General features: G+C 37.4%; 2 protein-coding genes across 2 annotated transcripts; both read right to left on the bottom strand.

Annotated features, from left to right (window-relative positions):
- Positions 1–170: 170 nt before the first annotated feature.
- Positions 171–6,188, bottom strand: LOC117376174 (UDP-glucuronosyltransferase 3A1-like). Its single transcript, XM_033972582.2, has 10 exons — positions 6,129–6,188; positions 5,945–6,046; positions 5,192–5,312; positions 4,087–4,250; positions 3,634–3,798; positions 3,021–3,223; positions 2,033–2,178; positions 1,850–1,935; positions 834–1,053; positions 171–435 (listed from the first exon to the last, which is right to left on the bottom strand). The coding sequence occupies exons 1-10, from the start codon at positions 6,163–6,165 to the stop codon at positions 171–173; spliced, it is 1,509 nt and encodes a 502-aa protein (XP_033828473.2). The 5' UTR covers positions 6,166–6,188.
- A 1,060-nt stretch (positions 6,189–7,248) lies between these two features.
- On the bottom strand, positions 7,249–22,949 carry LOC117376175 (sperm flagellar protein 2). Its single transcript, XM_055224239.1, has 37 exons — positions 22,892–22,949; positions 22,291–22,393; positions 21,953–22,205; positions 21,460–21,579; positions 21,310–21,396; positions 20,629–20,690; positions 20,341–20,524; positions 19,569–19,757; positions 19,015–19,202; positions 18,581–18,740; positions 18,255–18,477; positions 18,099–18,172; positions 17,936–17,984; positions 17,821–17,855; positions 17,646–17,749; positions 17,305–17,555; positions 16,879–16,936; positions 16,647–16,801; positions 16,287–16,490; positions 14,645–14,712; positions 14,438–14,565; positions 14,228–14,366; positions 14,004–14,141; positions 13,714–13,884; positions 13,363–13,423; positions 13,165–13,269; positions 12,925–13,023; positions 12,691–12,829; positions 12,534–12,606; positions 12,296–12,452; positions 11,851–11,957; positions 11,435–11,617; positions 11,155–11,247; positions 10,243–10,413; positions 9,212–9,394; positions 8,116–8,238; positions 7,249–7,424 (listed from the first exon to the last, which is right to left on the bottom strand). Exons 1-37 carry the CDS (start codon positions 22,947–22,949, stop codon positions 7,386–7,388), a joined length of 4,734 nt encoding a protein of 1,577 aa, XP_055080214.1. The 3' UTR covers positions 7,249–7,385.
- Positions 22,950–24,640: the final 1,691 nt, after the last annotated feature.

Raw genomic sequence — 24,640 nt, forward strand, 5'->3', positions numbered from 1 at the left:
AATTAAGAGTAAATGAACATTACAAGTGTTATCAGTCAGAGCTATATTTTATTTAGAACATGGCTACCTCATATCTGGGGACACAGGTTATATTTATAGAATTTAAAATTAAAATCTTACTAACGGTAATCTGTTTCTGTTTCAGTCAAGATAAACAGAATAGCTCATATCTATTGACTTTTGGGTTTATTCTTTAAGTGCCTTTCTCTACATAAACTCCAGCAGAGAGTTAGAAAAAGTAAAAGTACTACGGTCAGCAGTATCAAGATGTCCAACAGGTTCCTTTGGTACCAGGGCTGAACCAGAGCCACAGGTTTTAAATGCAGTCCGGCTCTACTCTGCAGGACGTGATCCACCCACAGCACAAACCTCTGAGCCGCGGGAACAGGGTGGGACTTATGGAGCATGCTCAGAGATAAGGCAGACGACTTGTATCTACAGGAGATTAAAGAGGACAAATTGTGTAAACTTTAATGAGCTAACGGCGTTCTCTTACCATTAGCTTACTCAAAGTTTTATTTAGTATTTCGATTAATTCACGCATGCATGTATTCAAGGCTTGTGTGCTTAGAAAATTTCAGTTTTCACCTACCCCTTATCTCCGCCTAACCCCTATCTCCGCCCACATCTCTGTACTTGCATTTATTAAAAATGCCACATATCTATTTTTCAACAGTAAAAACATCTGCTGTTTGCTATGGTAAAATAAGATTATAATGAACAAAATGTAAAATAATGATCTATGTATTATGTATCTACTTACACCCAAAAAGCATCTTCACTTTCATATCAAGTTGTGTGTCTACGGTACTGTATAAAGCTTATCCACACACCTGTTGTCTTGTATGAGAGTTTGAATTGTAGAGCTGAGACGACCTCGTGTGATTTGTGTAGGTTTAAGGATGAGTCCCAGCCCCTTCGCTTCTGCCTTCACCACATTATCAAACTGATCTCCAAACAGAGGAATTCCCAGGATGGGGACCGCGTGATACACTGCCTGGAGCAAACTGTTCTGACCCCCGTGAGTAATGAAGAGACAGACTTTGGGATGGCCTTAAAAACAAATATAAAATTACTATGAAGTCCAGCCATTGAGTGTAACTGAAGTGGGACAGCATGACTCGTACTCATGGTAATTCAACTTCCTGTTTATCCAGGGGTTTCAAAATGATGAAAAAATAGGACCGTAGCCATAACAACTTAAAACATAGTATCTTATCTCTTGAAAGAGTGAAAAGTCATAATGTTCCCTATGACAAGAAGCTGAAACCCAAGCATACGTAGGTGACATTTTTAGGACTTTTGCCTATTCAAAATATATAATATTTCATTTTGGATTGCTATGGCACAGACTGTATATATAAATGGACATGGCTAACCTTCTAGCTGTTGCGTTGCAAATAGGAAGTGAGGCACGCTTCTGTCTCCAATTCACTTTACATTAGAAAACTGTCGCCCCTCTCGCTGTAACGGCTGATGTCCGTAAATCAAGATATAAACATTAATAACAGACAAATCAGGTGTGTTCTTTCCCCAAGGTTGCTCCACTATCGTCAGCAACAGATTTGACTGACAGCGTTGCTCAGCGCCCGCCCCCTGCTAAAACAGTGGTGCGAGCAGGATGGAGTGTTACCTTCAACAGCTTCGCTCCAGATTGGCTTTTTGGTTGCTATAATACTCTCGGTCAGAATTCCAAATATAGAACTCAGCCCCAAATTGGTCCCTATAACCACTAGCCTCGATGAGGTTCATTTGACTGGAGCCAAACGCTATGTGTGATGTCACACTCACTTAGTTCACTTCTTTATACAGTCTATGTGGTCAAACCCACGGATAATTTGACACGTACCAAGTAAGTCATTCAAAGGAAGCCAATCCACAATCTTGACATTGGGAGGTATCTCTATGTGAGACGGCCATAGCTTGGTGTCATACCTACAAGGAGTTGAAGAGTTCACATATTAATTTTCAGCATATCTTGTATTATATTTACATCAATGCTATTATGCCAGTATTTAAAATGTAATTGTACCTCCAGATAACGCCTTGAGGAATGCTGGAGAAGCCGGCCACCAGCTCTGTGATCAGTGAGTCCACAGAGACAGAAGACACCATTGACCCCAGTGTCACCACAACGAAACACGGCTCTTTAAGGGTCGTAATCCATAAATCAAGGTCCTGGTTGATGATAATTTGTAAGACTTTAATAATTTGAAATACAGAATAGGTCTGGTTCATTCTAGTTCATCCTAGATTTTAAAACTGAGCAAGAGGACAGGCCTAATACTATGGCTGAGTCTTGCTGTTTAAGATGTCAGATTTGTTGAACTGGTTTATGGTTAATATCTTTGGGCTTATCCACATAAAACAAAAACTGGCACAAAGTTTAACATCTTCTCTGGCAGCAAAATAGAACAAAAGTTGCGATTGCTGTCAGTTGAAAAGACTTAAAGGTCCTATATTATGTAAACTGTAGTTCTTGTGAGCTTTAAACCAAGTTATAATGTTGTTACCTCATCATAAACATACCTGGAGTTGTGTTTGTTTCAGTCACATGTTTGAATAATCCTGCATTATTAGTTTGTCTACATCTCAAAAGCTCAAAATGCTCTGTTCCACATTGTGATGTCATCAAGCAGTAATTTTCAAGTTAGCAGCTTCCTTTTACTCCAGCAACTCCAGGGCTGAAATCATCCAAATGATTCTAATGAAAGTGTATGGAGGGAAAACACAGTGGAGCACTTCCTGTATTACCACATGACATCACAAGGTACAACAGAGTATTCTGAGTTTGAGAGAAGAATACAGCCTAAATATGCAGGGTTTGTGTGTTAAACATGTGTGAATGGACCAAAACACAACTCCGGGTATGTTTGTGATGAGGAAACAACATTAATAAGCAGTAAGTGTCTCATACAGTTATTAACCCCTGCTCTCCATCTGAAATTATAACATCAACAATAACAATAAAATAACATTCTAGAAAGTGAGCGCATCCTATTGACATAAGATCATAGCACCTGTTGTAGTGGCTTAGCGGGTTTATTGAGCACTCCTCCCACCAGGACAGTGAAGGGCATTAGAGGCTGAGGAAACTCTAGGGAGAAGTCAGTGTTAAACGCCCATAGTTCTGCTCCTTGGTGTAACTCATCCAATCCACTAAGAGACTGTTCAAGGTGCTGTTCAGCAACTTCACTGAACCTGGACCAAATAAGAGCCTGACCTGTGAAAAAGAACAAAAAAAAACAAAACCCCAAAACAAAAATACTAAGATACAGAACCAGAGTGTAGTTTTTACATTCAGTTTGTACTATGTAACTTTTCTGGTGGGGAGTCTTCCACTGAATGCCCTGAATGTTCCACAGGAGAGCATTAATCTTGCATTTATTCAATTACAACTGGTTTTATCGCTCAAAATAACTTAAAAAGAAATGCGTTTGTATATTGAGCAGGATCATATCTCCACAGATCTGACTTGAAATTTGGCCAAGCAGATGCATCACCTGCTTGTCTCCAACGACATGATTAAGTTTAATGACACACTGTGGAACATTCCAGGGAAAGTGTATAGCAACACCATCAGAAAAGTTACATAGTGTTGTTTTTAAGCATGTAAACATTCAGATCTCTTACCTACTGGTGTGAGGAGAGAATAAAACAGATTCTTCATTCGACCCCATAGGTTCATGCGGTCCGTCAGCTCAGAGTTGAAGACTGGTACATAAGAGATCGGGCTGGGGAGGCCAATGGACAGTGGGCCATTTAAAGCCCCAGGATAGAACGCAATGTACCGAATACCTGCAGTAAATATGTCACATTAAAAGGAGATATTATTGCTTCGCCTGGAATGTTCCACAGTATGGTATCAAGCCTCACTATCTTGTCTTTATTTAACTACAGATGTTTTTATTGCTCTAAAACACCTTGAATAACACAAATTCTCACTGTGAGACTGGTAGAGATACATATGTTCATACCATATGTGGAAAATTCAAGTTAAAGCAGTGACATCTCAATGGTGACAAGCAATGTGGTGGAACCCTACACCAAAAAAGTTGCGCAGTGCTGCTTTAAAGAATGACATACCGAGTTTACGTGCCAGAATGAACGAGCAGGGATTTAATGCGTCGAGAACAGCGATGTCATAATGTTCAATCTGCAGAAATGACATCATCTTTTCGTCTTCAAGAAGTCTGCCACACTGATACGATAAATGGCCCATGAACTTTAAAAAGCCGTTGAAGTTGTCCCTGAGAGTGGAAATAATCATAATAGTTAGTTTGTTGCTGATGCTGTCCAGTGATCTGAAGGTTGGTGGTTCGAATTCTGCTCTCAATGTAAACATCATTGATAGAGAGGTTAGATCTACAGACAGCTTTCACAGATCAATGCTGTTGTTGTGTCCTTTGGCAAGACACTTTACCCACCTCGCCCCCAGTGTCTGTGTACACTTTTGTATGAATGTGTGTGTGAATGGGTGAGTGGTTCCTGTAAAGTGCTTTGAGTGCATTGAAGGTGGCGTTATATAAAAATGGGACCAATTACCGGGTTGTATTTTTCTGTAAGAACTGGGCTGGCTTTAAAAATAACCAATTAGCCAAATGCTGGTTCATTTTCATTCAGTCCAAATATGGCAACTTGAACTGTATGATTATATTCCTCGTAACCCCGACTTATTCTAAAGTAATTTAAGCCATATGTTTAGTTACATTTTGAACCTGTCCAGGCATAAAATGTTCATTTTGTAACTATGTCAGATTGCATTGTCCCTGTCAAATAAATATATAAATAAATAAATAAATAAAAATATGTCAATTCCAATTTCCATTTGATACATTTTCAATTACTTTTTCTCATAAAAAGCTTTCAACATTAATTGTATGAACATAAATAAAACAGACTTTTAATCATTGTCATTTAACCCAAAAGTGTTCAGTTTATTCCTCCAAAGGGTGAACTCTGCTCTAAAAGACTTTTTAAGCGAAACTGGCTATACACCTCTCTATTAAAAATACCCAAGCTGATTATTGACAATTTAACATGACTGGATTGCAATTCAGACAGATGTGTACTACAAATTAGGCACTAAAACAAGTACAACTATTCTGTTAGCTTTTGAAAAGACAATTCCCAATGGCCATTGATAAAAACAGTTCATGTCAAGCTTGCAAAGTTGAGTAAGTTCTCATACCTTCCCAATAAGAACTGTGTCTGCTGCTCCTGGAACTGGCCGTTGTATTCTTGTATATACTTTTCTCCCAAAGACCAAGTGCTTGTCTCATAACTGTGCAGACGACTCGTGTAGGAAAAGCCTGCAAAACATGTGTCCTTACTTAGTCACAGTGGTGAAAGGTAACAAAGTAAAAGTAGTAAAATACTGTACTTAAGTAGAATTTTTAGGTATCTGTAATTTACTTCAGTAAATTTTAAAGCGGGTACTTTTTACTTTTACTTCACTACATTTGAGAGCAGGTGTCTGTACTTTCTCCTCCATTACATTTTTTAACTGGACTAAAAAGTAAAAAGTACTTTTCAAATGATTTGACAGGTTATTTTTACCATGTTCATTGTAACATCCTGACTAAAGGTTTCGGGTTCAAGCTTCGGCTTTGAGCAAACAAAAATAAATACACAAAATTCATGAGAAAAAATATGAAATGTGTATAATTTTCAACAATATCATTAACACATTAACAAATTAACAACACTTTATCAAAGTCTGTGTGAAATACTTTTACTTTTTACTCTTAAAGTACATTTTTAAACGGCTACTTAAATGCTTTTACTTAAGTAGATTTTTTCATGTAATACTTTTACTTGAGCAACTTTTTACCTCTGAATCTGTACTTAAGTAACAAAACTGAGTACCTCATCCATCACTGCTTAGTCAATGGGTTATACAATCACAAAGAAATATGTAGTGAGACAATGAGCTTAGTCTTACCTGTAAGAAGTGGAGTACCCAGCTGAAGGAGCATTCTCACACTGTGGCCATTTTGTTGAAGATTATGTGAGATCTCGTCTAACAATAAATAGTGACTTCCTCCTATTGTGATGAGAAAAACAAAACCGATCGGGATTAATCTGTCACATGATGCGGACGTATAAAACATATGAACTTTACTCACCAATTAGACAGACAGTTAAGATCTTAGCACACTGCATTCCCTGAAGAGCCAGTGCAATTGTCCAAAATACAATCCCCATTATATCGAACAAAAAGTATTTCCTGAACACGTAAAACTTCTCTTGTAAGTAAGTAATATTTCAAAATCCGTAATCTATTTCTATTAATTTAAACAACCCAGAAGCAGTAAATACAAAAACTGAAATCCACCAAAAGCATAAATCCAAAGATGGCTTGTGTTCTTTATTTTTTGGGCTCATGCGTTGACTCTGTGATGCCAGACAGAAGCACTGGACTGAGAGGGAGGGAAAGAGAGAGTTGGGGTGTATGGGGAGGGGCCTGTGGGGGCCTCAAAGAACAACAGAAATCCATAACAAATTAATTAACAAAAATCATCACATGTTTTGTATCTATCTGATTATATTTGTATTTTATTTATTTATTTTTTATCTAATTGCCTCAAGATTGGAATTATCTTCACTTTATACATTTGTTATTTAAATTTGAATTCCTAGATATTATAATTTTGTTTGTTTTTTTCAAACACACATATAATTTATCACCTATTAGAATGATTTCACCTTACACCATAAAATAAAACTTAAAAATATCTCAACTAGCACTACACTTTATTCATGAGTTTCAGCTTCTTGTGATTGGAACTGTTCACCATTTAAAAGATACATTTTAATTTACTAATTCCTATGGCAACGGTCCAACTTTTTCATCATTCTAAAACCCACCGATTTTCAGTAAAAAAATGTATATCTTCAGTTATAAGCAGGTGTTTTTGTTTGTTAATTATTTTTTCCTTATCAGTGTCAGAGTGGCGTGTTTGGCAGACATCTCAAAGGCGCCGATGGGGTTAGAAGTTCTCTGGCTGGCCGTTGCGGGGAAGTCAGGCTTGACATGTAGGTTATCCTGGACAATGCCCTCTTTGTGGCGGTGACCAGAGCCTCGGTGTCAGAGAGGTCATTAGAAAAAGCAAGTCAGTCAGAAAAACTACTGGAGTGTATCTGCCAAAACTGGCGACTCAAATCTATAGCACAAGTTGTTACTGTGGTCATTTTAATTATAGAGAGGTTTCAATACATGATTTATCAAAGAATCCACACTGTAAATTCGTTGGCAGCACTCGTTATTAATTAATTCAATCGGGGAGATAGGCGCAGTGAAGTTTAACTATTTATTTTAATGTGTAATCCAGGAAGACATATTATATTGTGTTTAAAATATATGGATTTATTTATTTTGATATCTAGCCACCTCCACCATTGTTTAGCAGCTGATAAATGTTCTGAGCGTTGAACCAAAACAGAGTGAAAGAGAAAGGAGGGGGGAGAACAATGAGGACACAGGTTAAAATAAATAGATAAAAATGAGGATACATGTTAGGGCCATAGACTGTATAAAGAAGTGGACTAAAGGAGTGTGACGTCACCCATAGCGTTCGGCTTCAGTCAAATGAAACTCCTCAATGCTAGAGCAGTTATAGGGGTGAATCTGGAGCCAAGTTTCATATTTGGAATTTCGACCACGAATATCATAGCAACCAAAGAGCCAATCCAGAGTGAGGTTAATGAAGGTAACAACCTGTCCCGCCCACACCACTGGTTTAAGCAGGAAGCGGGTGCTTAGCAACACTGTCAATCAAACCTGTTGCTAAGCTAGCGGGCGTGACCTTAGGGAAACAAGGTGCCTGATTCATCTGTTATTAATGTTCATATCTTGATTTATGGACAAACATCTGACAAGGCTCACTCACCAAAATGATGAGGCTCACTGCAGCAGTTACACAGGGAGGAGTGACAATTTTTCAATGTAAAGTGAATTGGCACCCGGGTCGATGGAGCCAGAAGCGTGCTCATGATGACTTCCTATTTGGAATGGGGCGGCTAGCAGGTTAGCTACGTCCATTTATATATACAGTCTATGGTTAAAACATTATAAACGTGGAGACTCACAAAACTATAAACATAAAAACTTACCACGAGCTGGTGCTGTGTGGATGTCTCCATTAGGTGTTGTATGAATGAATGTGTGGAGAGGGCAGAGAAATGGATCGACTCCTCCAGACCATAGCCCAGTTCCTTATACACACTGACCAACTGCTAATAAATAAATAAATAAATAAATATGTTTTTTGTTGATCTTTCATTTACCCAGGAGCAGTGCACAGTAACAGAGATTTCTAAAGTGGTCAGGCAGTGAAGGATGTAAGACTATATTTATATCACACACAAAGCAACTCTACAACCTGTAAAAATCTTTAGTCATTTTAACAGCGGTGGAACTTAAGTAAAAGTACAGATATTGGAGCAAAAAAATACTCAAGTAAAAGTAGAAGTATCACATGAAAAAATCTACCAGTACTTAAGTAAAAGTATTAAAGTACCTGTTTAAAAATGTACTTAAAGATTTTGAGATCTAATAAAGCTTCAAATGTAGGGATTTTGATTTGTGCTGAATTTTGTTCAGTAGAAACAACTGAACTGATCTTTTTATTGTAGGAGTTTTCATGTCTATATTTTTGTTTGCATAAACTATGAACATGTTAAAAAATATCCCACAGACTTTTCAGCAGGTCTCAAACAATAATAAAACGTACTTTTACTTTTCCGTCCAGTTCAAAAAATGTAGTGGAGTAAAAAGTACCTGCTCTTAAATGTAGTGAAGTAAAAGTGAAAAGTATCCACCTAAGTAAAATACAGATTCCTAAAATGTGTACATTACTTTGCTACGTTCCATCACTGTATTTCAAAGCTACAATTTTCATCTTTGCTTTGTATTTCCTGACTCCACCTCTTGTATCTAGCGTATTTTGTTTTTTTTTTATTCACATATGCAAATCTTAATATCTATACCCCTTGACACATTGTATTGCTTGGAAGAATTATTCTCATATTATAATCTGTGAGTTACTGTATAAAGTAATTATCCATGTGGATGAGTGAAGTTTGTGTAAGATGTTTCAACTCCAGTTTAAAAGTCTTGAGCTTAAAACCTGGTCCTGCTGACTACTTATGATGCCTCTGTTACTGTGTAGTATTTCAAGTATTAAATGAAGCATTATTGTTGATATACCTTTGTGTACTCAGTCTGGCTGTCTGTGATGATGGTGCTGTGGCCCATGACTGTGAGAAGAGCTTGTATAGACACTTTCTGGTTTCCCAATAGTGTGTTTGATGAAGGCCTTTCAGAGAGGCTGTAATCTGTCCCCAGATCTGTGGGACTGAACTCTGGAACTTCATCTAAACTGGGCATGGACTGAAACAGAGGAAATTCATACACAGATTATCATACAAGCTTTCACACTCTTATAGAAGTACAGTATATACAGGGCTGTTCGGTGAATAGAAATGAACTCAACTGGGATCAAAACTGAACAATTAGTGTATTATTATATTATAATTATTAAGTCAAAGGCTAATCAGAAGTGCTACTATTGATACTTTGCAGCTGATATCATCAACTTTCCTTGGGGTTGTGATTCTAATTGTATGTACTGCTCTGTCTAACACTTTGTTAGACTTTAAAGGTCCTACATACTGGTAACACAAAATTGACTCTTGTGAGCTTCAAGCTATGTTATAATGTCATAACCTCCTCAAAAACATACCTGCAGTTGTGTTTTGTTTCATTCATATGTTTGCATAACCCTTTATTATTAGTCTGTCTACATCTTCAAAGCTCGAAATGCTCTGTTCCACTTTGTGATGTCATGTAGTGGTGGTTTTCAAGATAACAGCTACCTGTTGAATATCAAACTCTATCTTGAGTTTTCAGACAATCTCAAAACCTTTTTGGCAGTGTATGTAATGTGTGCATTGTGTCACCATTGTAACTCCTGAACATTCCACCACAGAAATACATGCAGTACACCCCCAGCATGATGTCACTGCAAAGTGTCAATAAATGAATTACAAGGCACTCTACAAATAAACTTGCCTTTCGTTAATTTATGTTTTGCGGCTCAAGTTTTATAAGGGCAAAAGGAGCGCATATGTCTTTTAGAATTTAAATTACAATTACTTGTTGTTGCTATTTTCCCATTTCACTATATTTGTAATTATTTTTAGCAATTGCTATACTTAAAATTACGTATATTTTTGTACCTTGACAAGTTGTGTTGATGATGGCTGTTTAAGATGCTCTCCTACTACCACACTGAGTGCTCTGACAAAGCCCTGTTTGGGGTTTGGATCAGCAGAAAAGTACAGGAGCATGGAAGTGTAGTCAAGACGTGGTGGACTGGAGGAGTGGTCAGCAAACACCCGGAAGAAGAACTGTAAAAGGCAAAGTAAACTCATTCTACAGTAATGAATGTAAGACAATTTATATAATTGATCCTTCATTTATACACTTTGTCAGCAGCGTTGAGTCATTGTGTGAAGTATAAGAAGCGCTAATTACAGGTTAAATATACTTGACTTCTGGGTGTTTATGACATTATTACAAGCATACAGCATCTTAGGTTAGACTATGGTGGAGTCTATTTATTTATTTAAACACTGATCAGTTTAACATATTTGAACTACAATGTATTGTCCTAACTATAGCCAAGTTCTCACTACTCATGAAATTAAAACCTTGTCTAAAAGCATAATCAAACTTGAATATCCAATGATATTGTATGGTGCTGTCTGTTAACTTGGTGAACATGGTTAATAAACTTCTCATGTTTAAGACATCAAGTTTTTTTGCAACCTTTAAATAACACCCTTTCTTGAATTAAAAAATACATTTGAATGTGTGAAAATGCATACTGTCTTCCCCATAATAACCTCCATTAGAGCAAATGTCAGGGGTGTCACACTGGGGCGGTAAAGTGTACTGTTTACCCAGGGCTCAGTGCAGGGAGGGCACCTCACAAACTTTGTAATATGCATTTTTTCATAAGATGATTTTTACCTAGGGCCCAGAATTTGATGCTACTGCTAATTTGTTACTTTCATAGTCACATCTTGATGCAAAATGTATTTTCATATGTCAGAAAATTTGTGAAATTGCAGTTACCAAACACATACCTTGAACAGATTAAAGGAGCGGTTATAAGGTAGTGGCTTAGAGGGGTCGTCTGGAGTCTCCTGGACAGTCTCTTTAGGAAACCACATTTTGGTCTGATAATGAGAAAAACAAAATGGATAAATGCATTGTTTTATATCACACCGAATTAAAAGAAAGAATGAAATTTTATTCCATATAAAATAATTTGACAACATTTCAGGAGAATTTCATACAGTATATCAGAAAAGATTGGTGTGGTAACTTGTAGTTTCTTATACGACTTAATTACAAAATACCAACCTGTAGAAACTGTTGCTCGCTGATATACCCTTTGGTTTCTGTATCTGTGGCCTTTAATTCTCTCAAGGCGTCCAACAGTTGTGTTACCGAGGGCGACGGCCACGGCAGGGCACAGCCGAGCATGAACCTCCGCCAGTCCACAAGGTCATGTTTATCTTTAAGAGAAATCACTATCTCCATCAGCTGGGCAAAAGAAATTGTGTGTTACTATCTGTTTGAGCAGTAAGTAACATGCAGCTCAAATAATATTTAGTTTTCTATTTCTTATTCTCAACTTATATAGTTATTGTGTATTTACATTTTGCATACTGATGTCTTCATTGTTTTATATGACATTTATAATTATAATTACTGCTGTATACAGTCCTATATAGCACTTTATGTCCCTATTGTTTACTAAATATTGTTTACATTACCTGTCCTTCTGTCATCATGACCCAGGTTTCAGGCAGGGTGTTTTTACCCTTGTGTGCAGACGTTACATCTTTGAGAAAAGTCAAAAACTCAAAAGAAGACAGGAGTCCTAAATGCCAACAATAAAAAAGGATGCATTATAACACATGGAATATAACAGAATTAGGGTCACTATTTGAACATTTTTTATATTTCTGATTGCCTTTAATCCATAAGACTCCATGTCTCAAGAAGAGCAGTCAGTCCTGAGAGGCTCTCCTATCAAGATCATCTCTGTAAAATGGATTATCCCACCTACCAGCTCATACAAACCCACCTATCACCTTAATAACTACAAAAATTGTGCTACTGACTTGATCAAGTGATGAATAAACTGTTTGTGATTTTCAGAACTTGTCAAGTTTAGTATTTTCATTTCATTATCAGTAACCTACTGTCCATACTTACCATTAGGAGCCACAAGTCTGAACTGCTGACAGAGAGATTCAAGCTGAATAATAGACAGGGTGGTCTGTGAAGGTTTTTCAAAAGATGGTGGATGAGAAGGAAGAGGCGACAAAGCCACCATGCGGTAGTCTCCATTTAGACAGAAATTAGTATGATCCTGTTGAAGAAAAACATTTTCAAATATAATTTTATGTCATGGCTAAAATCTACATAAACCTGGAATCTATATTTCACTCACCAAAACCAGCTCATTTAGGAGTTTAGCTCCAGACTCTATGTGGTGACACACCACTTCTGCGAGCTGCTCAATGCTGTAGCACATTTAAAGAAATGTCAATGAATCGTTCTGTTTAAACAACAACAATAATTATCGTAATGTTGTAATAAAAACTGACCTTTTCATTTCATTTTGAAAATGCTCGTTTAGCCACGTTTCCATACAGCAGAAATCCTCCTCTGCGTTCTGTTGAATAAAATTGACCAAGTTCAATCCATGGCCCTTCACTTGGGCGAACCGCACCTTTGCAGATTCCTCTGGAGAACCCATGCACACAAATAACATCAAATCTAACATTAACCCAGGAATCTCCTTTTAAATTTGAACAATATACAAGTGCAACAGTTCATACCCTCGTGACTCAGAGCTGCAGCATATTCTGCCATTGTGTTGTCTGTGGGTATGACTTCAGGAGGTTTAGGACTTGGTGCTGGTAGTGGAGACAGAGCGCCTTACAAATTGAAAGAGACAAATTAATGTTGAAATGATCTATACATATACATTTACTTAAACATAATATACATTCATTCTTGTATGTTGTTCTAGCTGATTCCACAAGTTCCTCAAGGGACTCTCAACAAGCCTTTCATACCTTTCTTTTTCTTAGCAGACTGAGCTTTTTTGCTGCTTTTGTCTGCACCTGGGGGCTTCTCAGGTGCTTTGTCAGTCAGCTTTGTCTCTACCTCCCTCTGCTGGGCTGCGGCAGGCAACTACAATTACATAATAAACATGCAGAGACATTTTTAAATAACAGACAAACAATGTGCGAATGCTGATTTTCCTCTAATACTTACCAGACTGTTAACAACTGTGATGGCTTCTTCATAAACATCTACAAGTTTCTTTTGGAGCTTGAAAACACATATGTATATCATATTACACCGTTTCCTGATTTATATTATAAGAGCATTTTGAGCTTTGGAGATGTAGACAGACTAATAAACCAGGGTTACTCAGGCATGTGTGAATGAAACAAAACACAACTCCAGGTATGTTTTTGATGAGGTAACAGCATTATAACATGATTTAAAGCTCACAAGAGAGCTTTGTGTAATATAGGACCTTTAAAATATTTCCTTCACAAAAAATACTGTTGGCCTTATATGAAGAAAGACTGCTATTTTTGCACTTGATATCCTACCTGGTCGTGTTCACTATGTTGGGATTGCGTCTCCAAAGTGTTTATGCTGGAGGTGTCCAGTAAAGAGATTGGGGTTAGGTTTGATGTCAGTTCCGGCACTGGCTTGTTTGTTCCAATGAAATAATATCTTTTAAGAAGACAAAATGTGTCCCGAAACCGGTCTAATTCCACCTGAAATAACATGTATTTTTTAAACACAACAGTAAAACAATCAGGATGTGCAAAACAAAAACCTCAAGTCATGGATAAGAGCCATGATAAACAAAGTAATAAAACTTATGTGGTGTAACCTGCATAAGTATGGAGTGGTAGTTAACCACCAGAGCAGTGTGATCTGACAACCATCCATCCCCCGTTATGGCAGCCCTCTCCTGCTCATTCTCTTCTTTCCGTTTTTCAGAAATGTTCCTCAAATGGTCACAAAGTTCCTGAAAAATAATAAGAAAAAACTGAATCATTTCAATTCTTCCAGTGTGAGATGGATAAGCAACGTTATTGTTTTGAATCCAGTTACATGAAGCCTGAGATGCAGCTCTGCTTTGGTCTCCTCATCATCTCTCATATCTTCAGCCACTCTGTTGAAATCCTTTTGCCACTGAGAAACAGCTTCTTGTCTTAAGTCAGGTCGACCCAAATAATGTTTAAACTCCTCTCTGCAAAGACGATAATCTCAACGAAAAACAGAGACTATACATTTACCAGATCAGATGTGACGAGATCTTACTTGATGTTGAAAAAATGCTGGTTTATCAATGTTTTTTCTAGGCACAGCTCCTGTAACACTGCCTTTACGTTGTTCACATACATTTCACACACATTCTTCCAATAGAGAAGGAGAGCCTCCGGGATTCCCTATTGTTTAAGATGTACCAAAACAGACATTTGACAACAAAAACTTAAGTATTAAAATAGTTTGCAAGCATTGACTTACAGGTGGCAATGGTTTATCAAAATAAGTTGAGCTGCTTTCGTTGGTGCATGAGGCCAATCTTGAGGACTCTATAAAAATATATGAGTTTACAAATTAACTGACAAACTGAAAAATGGCAACAGAAAAAAAACTTACATTATTAAGATTATCAGATTAACAGTTACTCCAACAAGTACAAGAATGAATAAAAAACACAATCATGAACAAACACACAAAACTGTTCCTTACAATTATTTCAAAATTTCGTAGTTGCGTTTCCATCACCTTATTTTTTAATGGGCATTTTGAAGTGTTAATTGCTGGGTTTTCAGATAATATCACAACATTCCATAGGACAATAATATTTAATACAGATGGGGGCAGTTAGAATAAATACTGTTAAAACGCAGATTTGTGCCGTTATACAAAAGAGTTAATGGGTCCAGTCACTCATAGAAATGATCAGCTTCAACATTTGTGCATTTACTTGTTAGATATTTCATGAGCATAATGTTATCTATAGGGAAACCCATCAGAAGGAGTGACATCATCACATTTATAATCTGAAAACCACCTATTCGTTCACTTCAAAAATACAAAATCCTCCAGAAAAACACAGCTAAAAATCGTTGCACCGCACAATGCTTTAAGTTCTGGCAAAAAACAAACGATCCTGGCCAACCACAGACTTGCCCAGAGACACGTACGTGCTTTAATCTTCATTACTGGGTGACTCGGGGAAAGTTTATACTCGTCCCGCGCAGAGTAACGGGACGCTCTTTTTCAACCTCACTGTAGTAACTTGAGGCAAATTAGGCTTTAGCTTTGTGGCAAAACATGTCTCTAGTATTATTACAGTTTAAAGTACGAGCTAACCATATAAATAAAAGAGAAAGTGCGACTCTAGCTAAAACAAACCAAACAGACCGTGCTGAGTGCGCCCTCTGCAGGATTAGCGGTGTCATGACACAGAAGACAGACAGGTCTCGTAACCAGGCAACAGTTCTATAGTTTCAAATCAAAACAGCTTTAATGAATGGGTTCACTATGGCAACAGTCCCAGGTTGATATTTTTGTCAATATAGGCTATTCAATATTACAACACAAAAAATATTCTATACTATATTTGTGCATTGTGTATTTTAGTTCAAAATTTGTCATTCTTCTTCTTCCAATAAAATGTTACTTGGGCCAAATGTGGTAAATTTAGCAGCAACACAAATAGATGTTCTGCCATCTAATTAACCTGTGCGCACTATTTAACAGGTCATATGCACTAAACCTCCTTGTTGACTGCTGCTCTCAGTATATGAACCTAACACATACAGTAACAGGGCCAGGTCCAGCTCGTGGTGCCTAAGACAAGACTTAAAATGAGAGGGGACAGGGACATCTCTGTGGCCAGTCCTAAGCTCTGGAACACTTTGCACACATTTATTCACTGGCTTTTACTATTGTGTGAGTTTTGTGGCCTTCTGTGTCTTTTATTCATTTTATTTTAGTGCTAAATGTTTTCTGTACTTTTGTTTTACTTTGCTATTATTATGTGCTATTATTATATAGGAGCGCTTTGGGAACGGTCTTGTTTTTAAATTGTGGTATACAAATAAACTGGATTGGATTAACACATTTCATCATAAACTGTAGCTAAAATCTTGAATACCTTCCAAATTGTCCTTGCTCATCTGAATATTTCCATTTCCTTCCTTTTCTGTGTCAAGACTTTTACTGGACTCCGTAGATTTCGGGTTCACAGTTAATTCTTGATTTGAGGTTTGGTCCAAAGAATGTGCTCTAGAAAAGCCCTTTGTCTCTTCATCTGTCTCTTCATCTGACACAACAGCCTCATCAGGAGTAAAGGCAACAACTGCGAAAAACAATAAATAAAAGAAGGTAGAAAATGGAAAAATATCTAGAATTCTTGATATATGTGTAGGTTATGTAGATGATTTTCAAATATATATAAACAACAACAACAACTATGAACCGATGCATGCATGGATCTAACAAAGCCAAAAGTTACCTTCTGGGAGGGGTCTTGTCACCTGCTGAAGAACTGACTCTACTTGATTAAAAAGCTCCTCTTCATCAATATTAGCATCAACACGAATCAAAATCTTCTGTTTTGTCCCAAACCATTCTTCAAGTTTTGGCCAAGTTTCCTTAAAATCTGTAATCCTTGAGAGAAAAAGATGCACAGATTATGGGCTATGCATAGGAAAAACAAAATAAAAATGTGTTATTTTGACTGCTACCTGTATGGCATCTGTGCTGTGTATAAGTAATCAGGGGTGGAGTCTGTAGAAGCTGCATCTGTGCCAGACAGAAAGGTTAACACAGTTATAGGCCAATTATGCTTACTACAGATGGGGGGCAACTAAAATGAATATTGGCGAGATTCAGATTTTTCTTGTAATACAGTGAGTCCTTGGATCTAGTCACTAATAGAAATTATCAGGTTGAACATTTGCACATTTACCTTTTGGATATTTCATGGCAAAGTACAAGATAATTAATAGGAAAAACTGTCTCTTGCCCCCCCCCCATCTGGGAGTATGACATCATAACATTCTAGGATCTGAAAACCCCCAATAGTTTTTTTTTAATTGTGATGGGGTTTTTTGACAATACTTCACAAACAAAAACTTGATATTGTGAGCAGATTGTGAAAATATCCATACGTGCTAGGTTTACTTCATAGCTGACGGCGCTTTCATCTGAGACATCTAGGAGCAGAGCCAGGTCTAGAGCTGGAGGTCGTGGTGGGGGGGGTTTAGGTGGGTCTGGATCTACAGCGAGGTTCATCTGACTGTCTGTAACAACGTACTGCTCCTCCTCGACACTCCCACCGAGGGCCTTCTCTAGCAAATGCGCCTGTTCAATGTTTAAAGGAAAGCCGTCCAAAATCCAACCTGAATTGGCTGGAATATTTCTGTTTAAAAATAAACACAAGTTTGTTAATTGTAGATTTAAAAATGAAATACATCTTTCTATTCTGTACACTTAAAAAGAGAATACTTACTGTATGGCTCCTATTACAATCTTTACCAGCAACTCAAAGGGCAAACTGTTTCCTTCCATCATTGCTTTTTCTGCTTCTTGTCCATACAAAGTCTTTGTGAAAAGCTGGTAAACAAACAAAAGGCATTCTGTATAATCAGGCAGTAATTAGAAATGAATTCATGACTAATACACACCTTGATTCTGCCTGTGTCGTGTGGCAATTCCTCAACTAGTAAAAAAGTAATCCAAAAAATAATGTATTCACGTTACCTCAAGGCTTTTGTATTTGTAAATCGTGCTCATTCTTACTGTCTCCTGTGGGCTCTTTCTCACTGTCTGACAGCTCCTGCTCTGTGGCCTGTAACAAACAGAAATGGTTGGTTTTCAATTTGGTTGAGGAATTTTTCTAGAACAAAATCTAATACAAGTTTTAGCTAATTGCATTTACATATGTCTTTTGTATTTTACATACCGTCTCTCTAGTTTTATATGCAGTTAATGCCTCGTCAATCAGTTTTTGAACTGATAGTACATGGACGCCATGGGCTGATGTAAAAATGAGACATTGTAAGCAAAAGTGATTAGTTTAAGTATAAAAATTATAAAGCATGTTTCTGTTTTTGCATACCCTGAGCAATCTTGGCCAGACAAGAGGTCTTTCCAGAGCACAACTTGCCCAGAACACAGGCCTTGAGGCTAAAGTATGGGAATAGGGATTCAGTTGGTTTTTCACATGGTGGATGGACCAGGTTCCTAAGTCGTGCGACCACATGTCCAAGAATGTGGTTGTTGGTCAGAGGGGACTTGGTGCCCCCTGCTTCTTTAGGCCACGCCCATCCATCTGTCATGTTCTGACAAAACCATTAATAAGCAAAACCTTCATATCTCATGCTGTAATGAAAGCACAATAAAGTCTTAATTCACTTTAGTTCACTGCAGTCATGCTCAACTCACAATGTATTCATCATAGTCCAGGTTGTTGAGTATGTCCTGCTTCTGAAGCTCTACAGGGTCTGTGTCGTCGGAGCACTCCCCCACATCTGAAGGCCCATACAGAGGCAGGCCACTGAACAGCACTTCCTTCCATTCTTTTATTTGTTTCCCCGGGACTGAACTGAACATGTGCCAAAGACATTAGAAGAAAAAAACAAAGCCAAAACAAAACATTTAAATCAAAATTTTGGCTTTGGAAACCCTGTACTGTATTTATGCCACATGATCAAAGGTTTGAGTGTCACTATCTCAGTAAAAATGTCCAGTTATTTAATGACATACCCAGGCAGACCACCCTAGTCATAATCATTTCCCAGTTTAAATGTCCTTGCAAGGGGAACATATATAAATATAGATGATAATTACATTTGACAATGCTGTGTACTGTTACATACTTCCCATAAAGGAGTCGGTACTCTCCAACCTTCGTAGCCAAATCCACTATCTGTTCCACTATTTCCTTGCAGCTCTCTGAATGCTTCTCGTGCATGATCTGAGCTCGATCAGCAGCAAGCCTTTTACAAAAGTCAAGGTCCCCTCTGATCTCCTCTGCACGGGCCATCTTTTCCTGTTCAGCTAATACCTAGCACAGATTTTAATGAGAGAATAAAATAGAGAGAGAATGCCCAGAGAGAATTAAATAACTTCATTGATTTCAGTTTATAGAGAAAAGAAGATGAAAGATCGGAAATATGTTATTTATTGTACAAATTACAGAATAAATAATAAAGGGCTTTTTGTTGTTGGCGGCAAACAGTGGAACCTATACTCCACCAACAATACCACAATCTGGACCTTATACACAGGAGTTAACACTGATTTTGTCTCTGTCCTTGGCTATGACTGATAAACACATCTACTGTTCACCTACACATCAATTACATTCTGACAGATACAAGACAGATTGAAACAAAGAGGAGTGCTCGTCTTCACTGTCAGTCTAGCTCACCGCCTCCCTCTTCACTGCTTCTTGGGAGTCCTTCTCTCTCCTCTGCAGGATCTGCTCCTCTCTGAACAAACGATTATTGGTGATGACGTCTTTCTGCTTTCTGATCTGGTGGAGTTGTGCTGCGAGACGCTGCTCCTGCTTTGTTTGACGTGTGAACCGCTTCAGCAGATACTCTTCATGTTTTGCATACTGTACAGTTAAAAATGTATTAGAAAATAATATATTGGTTTAGTATAAGAAAGAACGCAGTTTCGCATATTGCATTTAAAGGTCTTATAATGCACACAATTGAGCTTGGGAGCTTTAAACCATGTTATAATGTTCTTACCTCCTCAAAAACATACCTGGAGTTGTGTTTTGTTTCATTCACACATGTTTGAGTAACCCTTTATTATTTATTAGTCTATCTACATCTCCAAAGCTGAAAATGCTTTTTTCCACCTTGTGATGCCACAAAGCGGTAGTTTTCAAGTTAACAACTACCTTTCATCTTTTGTTTATTAGATAGTCAAAAAAAATAATTATCCAAATGATTCTACTGAAGGTCTGTGGAGTTTCAAAAAAAACAAAAACAAAAAAACACAGTGGAGCCCTTCCTGTATTACCACATAACAGAGTGTTTTCTGTTTGAGAGAAGTAGTCACATTTTTCACACACAAATACCTTAATATTTAGAGTGTGAATGAAATAAAATACAACTCCAGGTATGTTTTTGATGAGCAAACAACATTATAACAGAAAATAGTGTAATATGGGCCCTTTAAGTCATTACCTGCTCAGCTTCACGTGCTTTTTCTTGCTCAACAAGAAATCTGTCAACCCTTTTGTCCCTTTGCTCGTGATCATGTGTGGCTTCTTTTAATCTCTGTCGAATCTGCTCTATGTACACACTGTTTGGCACCGGTTTAGACACAACTCTTGGTCCCTTGGTAAATGGACCACATTCATCTGAATGTCTACAAAATAACAACACACAAACACAATGTTCCATAACAATATATAAATATGTTTTTTTGCATTTGTAAATAAAAGAGTACAAAGCACAAAGATAATGCCAAACCTTAAAAAAGAAGTCAGCTTTCCTCTGTTATTTTCAAATTGAGCAATTTCATTCTGGACATCCTGCAGAGACAGAACAATGAGCCATATAGTGTTTAAAGGTCCTATACTATGCAAAATTGACTCTTGTGAAGTTTAAGCCATGCTATGATGTTGTTAACTCCTCATAAACATACCTGTAGTTTTGTTTTGTTTCATTCACACATGTTTAAGCCACCCTGCATTATTAGTCTGTCTACATCTCCAAAGCTCAAAATGCTCTGTTCCACCTTGTGACGTTATGAAGTGGTAATTTTTTAAGTTAACAGCTACCTTTTTAACTTTTGTTGAGTAGAGATGGGCAATTCCAGGGCTGAAATCATCCAAATGATTCTAGTGATGGTGTATGGAGTTTAAAAACACAGTGGCGCACTTCCTGTATTACCGCATCACAAGGTGGACAGTGTTTTTTGTTTAAGAGAAGAACTCTAAATATGCAGGGTTTGTGAGTTAAACATGTGTGAATGAAATAAAACACAACTCAAGGTATGTTTGTGACGAAGAAACAACATTATATCATAGATCAGAAAATATGGGTCCTTTAAAATAAGTATAATAACATTTGTAGAAACCTGCTAGATATTATATTACACGTGTTCACCTGACACAAACAAATGCAAACAGTTAGATTTGAGAGACAGACCTGTGCTAGCTTCTTTTGCCGTTGCTGTTGCTTCTCACGATTAAGTGGCAAATGTGGAGGTGGTTTTGGTGCTTGAACAATGGAAATCTTCAACATAGACAAAACATAAATAACATTGTACTGATTTAAAAAGTCAGTTTATATCATTACCAAGTCAGAATTCCTCTTTGACTTCTCCTCTTCCCTTATTAATGCTTTCTTTTGCTGAACAGATCTGCCCATGTGATGGAATTTATCCTCATAAAGTTTTGGGCTTTTTTGAAGGTTCTCCTGTACATCACGCTAGTTAAAAAAAGATATATTTAGTTATGATGACATTTCAGATATTTTTAACTAGCTGATCAAAGGTCACATTTTTATACAGTATAGCACACTCCAAGAGCTTTACATCAACAAACCACTCAACCATTCACACACACAGTCATACACCAGTGTACACAGACACTGGAGGCGGGGTGGGTTAAGTGTCTTGCCCAAGGACACAACAACAGTATTCATCTGTGGGAGCAGGAATCACACCACCAGCCTGTGGGTCAGTGGATCTTTTTTAATGTCAGCGAGATTCGAACACTACCCACTGAGCTACTGTCACCCAAAATTACAACAATCTCAACCTCACAATACAACACATATTTTTTCTTACGTCATGGTGGATGTCATGATCTTTTTTGCGCAGACCGGTGGCAGCAGCAGCTTGCACAGGTTTCAGCTCTGCTCCACTAATGTCTGCTTTCTTCTTCCTTTGCAGAGAAATATAAAGCTGTTGAACAAGGTGTATAGCCACCCCTTGTTTCTCCTGCATCAGTTCTCGGGCAGTGGTTGTACTGAATGATATTCCCAGCACATGGAGAGACGGTTCAAGGCGAGTGAAGTTGTTCAATGTTGATATTGATCTCCTGAAACAAAATGTAATAATAGTCATAATATGCAAGGGACGGAATTTGGCACAAGTCTTTTAAGGTTTGGGAGAACAGAACTCACTCTTTTTTCATGAACATATGAAAATCACTTTGCAGTTGATATTTATGTAGGATTTCACCAAATAGATAGCCAGTGGAGAATGCCTTAGCGAAGGTTTTTGGCTCTGTGAAGATACCCAAAAAAATACTATAAATATGAAACAGTATCAAAATGCAACATTTGTGGTGCAAATATATAGTCCAAGAAGAAAAAGATTGTATAAATGTAACAGGTTAATTTAAAAATCATAATTTTTCACTCAGTACATATTATCGAATTCCACCAAATAAGTTATTTTGTATTTGTTGTATTTGTGTACCTGTGATCCTGTGAGTTTGTTTTGGTCTTGCCAAGGTAAGATAGTATTATTGTACTTTTTTGTTAAGAAATTGGTTGGACCACCTCACATTCACAGCAGTTTGTGATTTGTCTTTATGTGAAACTGTAAACATTCTGAACCCGGACTAAGCATCTGTCGTTACTACTACAACACTCAGAACACTTTCAGTTGTCTCTTTCACTAGTTAAGCTAGCTAGTTACAGTAAAGTTAGCCTTACTTTGCAAGGCTATGGGTAAATAGCACTGAACACCAACACATCGACTACCCTTTACTTTACTTACCAACAACTTGAGATAATCGCAGTTCCTCGTTCAGCCACCTGCATAATATGTCCGTCATCTTCTTAGAAAAATAATTCGCATTAGAAAACCTGTTGTTGTATTTGTTGCTGGGTTGCTGCCGCCACAGAAGCTCACGCGATGCTGCTCGTTGCTATGGTGACCGTGGCGCAGACAGACGCACAGGGGAACGTGAGGACGCACAGGGGAACGTGAGGTGTTCACTGACCAGGGGCGTTGTTATATTACACAAGGTCAACAGGGAACAGCTATTCTTAGAAACTCTTGCAGCAACCTCTTTAGCTAATGAGCAAAATAAAAATAAACCTTACGTCATGACTCTTAAAAAGGTAGAACATGATAAAGATGAATCACTGTAAGCATATTTTTTATATTAGGCTATGTGTGAAATCTATTTAGTCTAAGCCAAATGTTAACCTGGACTGCTGATACTTTGCAGCAGATGTTATCAACATTCCCTGCAGGTGTGATACTAATTGTAGGCTCTAATATGTCTTAAACTCTATTACTCACGTTATACTTTAATCTGAGCTTTGTTTTAACACAATCTGATCAGAAAGAACTGACTTGGAACTACAACAGGAGAGTTTATCCGAGCTTTTAAACAAATCACAAGCTAAGCTAGATGGTATTAGCCAACATTTTTTCACTCTTACCTTTTCATTGAAAATAAGAGACCTAAACAGAACCATGAACACTTGTTTTGATCACTGGCTCTTGAAAATGTTATTTAAATTTGGATTTTAAATCTTAAAACTTCTCTGGCTGCGTTTGCCATTGTGCACATTGTGTCTCAATGGTAATAAATGAACATTCTTCCATAGAAAATACATGCAGAACATCCCAGCATGAGGTCACTGCCAAGTATCAACGTCAGGTCCAGGATTGGGCTAAACATGGTGTAGAATGAGTCTAAAGCAGGTATAAAATTGGACTAAACCATGAATAAGGAAGTTTGAATAAATCTATAACCCAAAGCAGAGCAAAACATAATTTGTTTCTAAACAAATAAGCTACTCTGCAGACCATCTTGTTGGATATAGTTGTGTGAAACAGTTTTCTAAGGCCACTTATACCATTAGGACTTTAGCTTAGACTAAACCAGGCACTCTATGGTCAATGGTAAAGGGCCACATTTTTATCACTGGGTTTCAGATGACATCTCAATATTCTATAGTCCTGTAGTATTTGATACAGATGGGGGGCAACTAAAATATTGTTCAAATGCTGTTTTTTGTTGTAATATAGAGAGTTCATGGCTTAAGTCACTGTTAGAAATAATTATATTCAACATTTGTGCATTTGCCTTTTGGATATTTCATGGTCAAGTACAATGTAATCAATAGGGACAACTGTCTCTTGCCCCCCGGGAGTATGACATCATCACATTCTGGACCAGGAGTGGGCAAACCTTTTGACACACGGGCCACAATGGGTTCTAAAATTTTAGGATATATATATGTATATATTACATGTATATGCAAGATGAATATGCAAGACTCATTGTTTTCCAAATATATTAATTAAATTAATAATTAATTTATTAAATTTCAGTTAAACAAACACAGCAGAAAAACTTTGAATAAGGTTTACCCTTACCTAAAATACCTACCTTAAATATAATTTGGTCACGTTCGGCGGGCCGGATTAATAAGCCCAAAGGGCTGTGTGTGGCCCTTGGGCCTTAGTTTGCCCAGGTCTGGACTAGAATCTGAAAACCACTAATATAGC

This window comes from Periophthalmus magnuspinnatus, chromosome 9 (genome assembly GCF_009829125.3).
Source record: "Periophthalmus magnuspinnatus isolate fPerMag1 chromosome 9, fPerMag1.2.pri, whole genome shotgun sequence".
Classification (NCBI taxonomy): Eukaryota; Metazoa; Chordata; class Actinopteri; order Gobiiformes; family Gobiidae; genus Periophthalmus; species Periophthalmus magnuspinnatus.